This window comes from Henckelia pumila, chromosome 4 (genome assembly GCF_033568475.1).
Source record: "Henckelia pumila isolate YLH828 chromosome 4, ASM3356847v2, whole genome shotgun sequence".
NCBI lineage: Eukaryota > Viridiplantae > Streptophyta > Magnoliopsida > Lamiales > Gesneriaceae > Henckelia > Henckelia pumila.
The window spans coordinates 131,511,416-131,519,541 of NC_133123.1; the positions used below are offsets into that span (position 1 = coordinate 131,511,416).

Genomic DNA, 8,126 nt, shown 5'->3' on the forward strand with positions numbered 1-8,126 from the left:
GATATTTGTACTAAAAAATTTCATAAAAATCCGTGGACATTTATTAATATTTTGGATACCTATGGACTTTTATAGAGTTTTAAAAAGTCAAGTTTGAATACCACTAGACTTTGTAGAACTTTATTAAATTCTAGTTTGAATACCACTAAACTTTTGTATATAGTATATAAAAGTCTGGATTGAATCATTTTAAACTTTTAAACTCTACAAAAATCCTTCAAAGTCAATGAATGTCATGGATTGAATATACCGTAGAACCGTCAAAACGGATCGGGCCCGTTGGGCCAGCCCACCCCGCCGTGAAAAATTGGCGGGTTGGGTTGGGGTTCTACTGGCCCGTTTGGATGCGGGCCTAAACGGGCTAACCCAAACGAGCCGCGGGTTGAGGCGGGGCGGGGCGGGGCGGGGCGGGGTGGGCCAACCTGCTAGTTTTTTTTAAAAAATAAATTTTTTAAGTTTTTTGAATTATGATCATAAAAATACTTATTTTTAAATAATTTGATTTTAAAATTTTAAAACTAAGTATTTGTAATATTATTAATATCTTACATTATTATTTTTTATGGTTAAATATCTATTATATTATTCATATTATTTGAAAATGCAATTTTTTTAATCCAAAATATAATAGTTAACATCAAAATTTTATATGATTTATTTGATTGTGACATTTATTATTTGTTACTAGCACCTAGTGCACACACGTTGAGTGTGTAACACATATTTTGCTCAAATTGAAATGTGAATTATATGTTGTGGAAGAGACCGTCTGCATAGTCAAGCACATAATAATCCAAGCAATTTATATTTATAAATAATAAATAATCAATCTTTTACAGGAAAAGATATCATTGTCGGAATGTGGAATAAAAATACTCCAAATATTATAGACAAATTTCTTAACTCCTTTAATCAAATTAAAAGCAATATGATTCAAATAAAAAAAAATGAGTAGAATACATATTCAAATAAGTGAATATGAAGAAAATCAGAAAAAGAGCAGAAGTGTATCGAGACATGGAGGAATAAAATAATAATTATCAAATATTTAACAATTGCTAAGAAATAGATAAGTATCGACCCAAAAATGTAAATCGAAGTTGAATTCTTACCTCTATTTTGTTTTATTACTTTTTTTCAGTCTAATTTAGTTAGTTGAAAACGGGGAAATTTATGAAGAAATCGAAGAACTTTGTCGGTATCTAGTAGATAACTATATTACATTTCTTCCATTTAATCACATACATTTGCAGTCTAATATAAATGAATGAGAATGACTACAAATTTAAATCATATATAGTGCACAATCAATATTAGAACAAAAATTTGTTGAAAAGGCCGAAGAAAATGAAGGAAATAGCAAATAGAAGACTTACTCTCGATTTTCCAAAAATCCCTAAGCATTTTCGATGTTCAGACATGGATTGCGTGATCCGTGTTTTCAAAGAAAATTATGAGAAACAATCAAAATTAGATCGAAATATTGGCAACAAATTACGAACAAAATTAACAAAAGAACAAACAGACAATTTCCCGAATTTTTTTTTGTGAGACATATCGTTGGCACAAAGTAAGTTAAGTTGATATCAAATATATTATCAGAACAATATAAGTCCATCAAGAGGAAAACAGTAAAAATAAAAATAAAAGGAATCCTACCGCCGTTTATCTATGCTGTGGAAATGTTTGAAAGCATTCGATACAAAGACCATAAAGTGAAGAAGGTGAAATGAAGGGAAGGACCGGCCGAACGGGAGGGATGCAGTCCAGTAAATAAATTTAGGAAAAATTGCATATATTAATCTCTGTGAAATCGCGTATTTGCTGATAACTCTCTATGAAAATTTTTTGAGCTAGAAGCCTTATGATTCTAAATTTGTAGCAGACATCCTCTTCTTGCTAAAAAATGACTAAAATGCCCTTAATGTTATAATATAATTTAATATTAAAATATATTTCGTGTATGACAAATATTATGATAAAATAATTATATATAATTTTCATAGTTATTTAAATAAAATTTGATTATTTTACTCAATTAAATATATAATTATAAAACAAAATTAATTTAATTATTTATTTAAATTAGGGTGTTTTTGTCAATTTTTAACTAGAAAGGGTGTGTATGCTATAAATTTTGAATCACAAGGGGTTATTAGCTTAACACAATTTCATAGGGAGTTATTAGCAAACTTGGAATTTCACAGGGGTGATATATGCAATTTTCCCATAAATTTATTTAAATTTCAAAATAACTTAAAGTGAGGGTATCAGTTTCTATCTTAGCCCCATCTTTTATAAAAGGCAAACACTTGTATGCAACCGTTGCACGGGTCATATTCGTGTGACGGGTCTCTTATATGGGTTATCCATTAAAAAGTATTACATTTTATGTCAAAAGTATTACTTATTATTATAAATATGGATAGAGTTGACCCGTCTCACGAATGAGACCGTTGCACAGGAGTGTTACTCTTTATAAAATAGAAAAGATTGTATATATTTTTTTCAATCTCAAATATTAATTTTATTTTTTGAATTTTTGAATTTTTTTTATTTTTAATAAATTTTGGCAGGTTGGGCCGCAACCTGCGACGAGACCGTTTGAGTTGGGGTTTTTATGGACTTTTTGAAGATGGGTTTAAACAAGCCAACACAAACAGACTGCGCGTCATAACGGGACAGGCCAACTCATCCGACAGCTATAATACACCGCCCATAGTTAAATTTTATTAAAAAAAATTAAAATATAATTTGACTAATATGTACCCTAGAGTTATTTTACGTATACGGCAATCAAATTTGTAGTGTGAGTCCAATTGATGTAAGAGCTAGCGACTTTGCGGTTGCCATAGGCGACTTCTTTTCATCTTCCACTATGGCGACTTCTCTTCATCTTCTACCCAGCGTATATATATTCTGGGAAACTGAGACTCTAATAATAATAATAATAATAATAATGGAAGGTGTGGAGGGTGATGTAGTGATTGTGGGCGCTGGAATTGCTGGCCTAACAACAGCCTTGGGCCTTCACAGGTATCTTTGATTTCACGATATGAAATTAATCATGGGTCTAACAAAGATCGAATCTTTTTTTTTTTTTTTTTTTTTGTAAACAATATGTTTGATTTGACAGATTGGGAATCCGGAGTTTGGTGCTGGAATCGGCAGATTCCTTGAGAACGACAGGATACTATCTTGGAATGTGGCCAAATGCTTGGAAAGCAATTGATGCACTTGGTGGCATTGGACAAATCCTTCGTGCAAAACACACACAGCTTATTGGGTCCTGTTAAATTTCCATACTCAGTTTCACATTTTTTGTCTTTGTTGGTTTTCTGAAGAATCGTTTGTTTCCCTTTTGTGCAGCATCATGACTACTTCTTTAGTTTCTGGTGATATCACTGCAGAAGTTCCTATTAAATCCGCAGACTCGGAGTAAGTACTATGAATTTTGATGTTGAGATTGGATGGATTTCAAATGATATGTTTTAAAAGCCATGGATGGGGGTGTAATCTTGGTAGCAAGGCTTTGCTCTTTTTATGTAAATGGTAATATGCAGGGTTGATTCGGGCTTGTACGGGGTAAATAGAAAGATGCTGCTAGAAACGCTGGAAAATGAACTTCCAAGGGGGACCATCAAGTACTCCTCCAAAGTGGTTCAAATTGAAGATAATTCAGATGGCTTCAAGTCTGTTCATTTGGCTGATGGAACCATTCTAAGAGCCAAGGTAGCTAGGATCCTTATTGTTTGGCGTTTTTGGGGGATGACAAAATGCTATTACACTCTGAGAATGAAATGAAATACTCAGCTGTGTTATTTGTGCAAGTAGGTGTTGATTGGGTGTGATGGAGTGAACTCTGTTGTGGCCAAATATCTAGGCCTGAGTAAAGCTTCTTCTGCAGGCCGATCATCGGTTAGAAGCTTCGTAGAATTTAAGAACGGTCATGGATTTGAACCAAAGCTAATGCTATTCTGCGGAAAGGACGTCAGATTTGGTGTCGTACCATGTGATGATCACATCATTTACTGGTTTTACTCCTTTCATCCCCCTCAAGGTGTCATATACATACACATGTTCCTTCGAATGAAAATTTATGCTTGAAATTGATAAATGATCTCGAAAACCGTTTCTTTTGTTTCTTGATGGTTTTCTGATAATGGTGCAGACAAAGAAATAGTGGAAGATCGAATGAAGCTGAAACAGCATATCCTGAGCACCATTGGAAAAGTTCCTGATAAGATCAGAAGCGTGTTGGAAGAAACCATTGCAACAAATATCGAATTCTCCCCCATAAGATTTAGACATCCTTGGAATCTGGTGCGGGGAAACATAAGCAAAGGAAACGTTTGTGTGGCCGGGGACGCGTTTCATCCTATGACACCTGATTTAGCCCAAGGGGGTTGTTCGGCACTTGAAGACAGTATCATTTTGGCCAGGGTTCTAGCCACTGCCTTGAGAGGAGAACCGCGAGAGAACGAGCAGCAAAGAATCCGGAAAGGGTTGGAAAATTATGCCAAGGAGAGGAGATGGAGAAGCATTGATCTTGTTTGGTCAGCATATATTTTAGGTTCGGTACAGATGTGGGATGGGGTCGTGTTGAGTTTTATTAGAGACCGTATATTGGCCAACTACTTGGGTGGCCTTAACCTAAAGAAGGCTTCTTTTGATTGTGGTAAACTTAATTAGCATCTACAAAGCTTGATTTTTACTTTGAAATGTAATCAATAAACACGCTCAAGAATAGTAATTTTCCCTCAAAACTAGGATACTATGCAAGGAAATAATTTCATAATTAATGTATTCACCTATCAGATTTAAAAGTAATTTCAATTTTAATGGGAGGAAATATACTATTCATTTAAATTTCTACATCGATTATTTTAATCTCTGCATCGACTGTGGTATTTCATTAAATTTTCACTTGATTTTCGTTTAAACATTTACAATGTCAACTATTAAATCTTTCATGTTATGACGGATTTTATATCATGAATATATTTGAATTCTTTTACAAATTATTCAACCAACTCATTTTGTGATTTTTTTTGGCAAATCTAACAATAACATGGAAATCTACATGGAAAAAAATAGCTAATAATAAATATTGTTGAGAATTAAGTTTTGGTGTTTATAAGTAAAGTGTTAAACTGATGGAATAAACTGATACGAGGTAAAGAAAAGAGAAGCTAAACTGAAACTACTTCGAAAAGGAAAGTGCAATTTTATGAGTAAAATCGTTCAACCGAATATTCAAGGAAAAGAACGACTATATTAAGAAAAGCGCTAAACTGAAAAGTGCGTTTTTCGTAGCCAAACTGATCCCTCTCAGTTTAACTAAACTGAAGACACTAAATTGAGTCATCAACTATCGAAATCGAAGTGATAAACTGATCTCCTAAGCGCCTCACACTACATCAGTTTATCATCGCGATTATCAGTTTACCAGTGCGATTTGGTGGGATAAGGTTTTCCAAATTCTGACCCATTCCGCAAACGTAGTGCCGCGATCCAAGAGAATGTCGGCTTCAGAGTATGTCGGTGAAAGTGAGAAAGCAACAGATAAATTTCAAATCCTATCAGAAACCTTTTCGAAATTATTATCGTTGGAATCCGCAGACTATAAATGGGCACCTTGATCAATCGAAGGATAACTTTCGAGAAAAATGCTTGCTTGTGAGAATATTTGAGCCTTCAAGTTTGCAAAGCCAATTGATTAAGGAACTCGAAGTACAAACACCTAAACTGTCATTCTGATCATTCAAAGATCATTTTTGTGCAAAGTTAAATCGAGTTGTAAACATCTGTATTTTATCAGTCTAGGACTGAAACTGAGTTGTAACTAGGAGTTCTTGTTTAGGCAGTGGATAAGTCCTAAACTAGATTGAGGTTTTGCAAATTTCTTGTAAAATTCAAAGTCTTCTAGTAATATCCTTTCGAGGTGGAAGAAGGGGTGACGTAGGAGTGATTGTAATTTCCGAACATCCATAAACATTTCAATGTGTCGTTTATCAGTTTACTCACACACTATCTATCTTGCAAACACATTTATGTCAAGTGTTTAGAATCTGCGTTTTGAACATATTTTCGCACATATATTGTTTGTTAATTTACATTAGACACCAATATAAACATAGAATTCAGTCACTAAACTGATTGAATTCACCATCAACGCATCAAAACAACTTTAGAGTATATTCACCCCCCTCAACATTCTAAACCGATCCTTTCATATGGTATTAGAGCGGGTTTTTATCTTGTTTCTGAACACTATCTCAAGATTTCTTCATTCAGCAAAATTCCTATGTTTTTCAAAGAAGACTTTGATGACGGAAAAATACATATGCAAGCACATTTTTCAGCTCTAGATGATGACATGTGGTTTGTCATTAATGATGGACCTCTTACCATCACCAAAGTAAACACTGGTATAGCTATCTCAAGTGGTGGACCACAATACATTGAGAAACCAAGGGTGGAATGGACGGACGAAGACAAGAAGAAAGCAAATATTGGTAATGTTTCTAAGGACATTCTGTATAAGAATCTTGATAAAAATACATTTAGCAAGATCAAGATGTGTAAAATTAAAAAATAAATTTGGAAGAAACTGATTCAGCATTGTGAAGGAAATGAATAGACAAAGGAAAACAATTTATCAGTGGCTACTCAAAAATTTGATAATATCAAAATAAAGCCAGGAGAATCCATGACAGAGTTTTATGAACGAGTCAGTAGCATTGTGATTGAACTCAATGCTCTGGGAAAAACATGTTCAAACCGAGAAATTATCCTGAAAGTTATTTGAGGTCTTCCCAAAGAATGAGACGTACAAACAATGGTAATGAGGGAATCAAAAGACCTGAATAAACTAGAACTTCATGATCTATTTGCTGATCAAAGGCTTATGAGTTTGAGTTGAAAACTCGAGAAGAGGATCGATCAATTTACCTCTCAACTGACTAAATCTCTAGCAGCAGTCAAAGTAGAATCACCAGTTCCAACAGAAAGAACTGCTGAACAACTTAGCAGTGATGCTATGTCACTATTTGTAAAAAAGTTTGGAAAGTTCATGAGAAAGAATCAAGAAGTATCCTACAGAAGAAATTTTTAGAAGAAAGAATCAAATGATGAACCAAGAGCTTGCTTCAACTGTGGGAAGACAGGACACTTCATAGCAAACTGTCCTAAGCCAAAAAAGGATGAGAAAAGATCAACAGATAAAGGAAAGAAGAAGTTTGAATGAAAGAGAAGTTCAAAAGATGTTAAACATACATCTAGGAAGAAGCATGAATCACTTATGGCTGAGGAGAGAAAAACCAAATGAGCAGAAACTGACATCAAGTCAGATGAATCAATCTACTCCTCTAGCTCCAGTGATGATGAAGAAGAAGTAACATGCTTAATGGCCAAACAGGCATCTACAAGTGAACAGATATTTGACTTTAGCTCCGATGAATTTACCAGAGAAGATCTCATCATAGCACTTCATGAAATGATAAAATGAGTATCATAAACGGTCCATAACATTCGATGAAGTCAAAGCAAAGAAAGAAAATCTACAAGGCACCTCAACTGAGCCCAACTGGGAACAATCAGTTGAGAAAATTAGTCTTGAAACATAAATTGCAAAGCTTGAGACTAAGAATGAGCAACTGAAAATGGATTTCATGAATATTACAATAGAAAATCAAAGAATAAATGATTTGATAAGTTCATGGAATAAATCTTCAAGTATGCTGACAGAGATGCAGAGTTTACAAAAACCCACAAATGACAATAGTGGTCTAGGGTTTGGTAAAAATGAGAGCATCGATGAATCGAGTACTCTACCTATGACGTCCCGTATTTTAAAAAATTTAATAAAAGAGTTGCGAAAAAAGAGTGAGAAAATTTTTCTTTACTTAAAATAATACAGGAAGTGTATCACACTAACTCCAAAAGAGTTTAAAATATAAATTATAACAATAAAACTCGTGAATGAATGTTCACGAAGTCAAATAAATACCGATGCAACCCTACAACAAATACCTTTACAAATACGACATGTCAGCTCCTACTACTAATATTTAAATGGGATAAGGGAAAGTGGGTTACTATAAACAAACTACTACATCAATTAC

General features: G+C 33.9%; 1 protein-coding gene across 1 annotated transcript; it reads left to right on the forward strand.

The window, feature by feature from the left end:
* The first annotated feature begins 2,850 nt into the window (after nt 1-2,850).
* LOC140864759 (monooxygenase 2-like) lies at nt 2,851-4,875 on the forward strand. Its single transcript, XM_073269105.1, has 6 exons — nt 2,851-3,036; nt 3,137-3,286; nt 3,370-3,438; nt 3,564-3,732; nt 3,835-4,060; nt 4,172-4,875. Exons 1-6 carry the CDS (start codon nt 2,879-2,881, stop codon nt 4,690-4,692), a joined length of 1,293 nt encoding a protein of 430 aa, XP_073125206.1. The 5' UTR covers nt 2,851-2,878; the 3' UTR covers nt 4,693-4,875.
* Nucleotides 4,876-8,126: the final 3,251 nt, after the last annotated feature.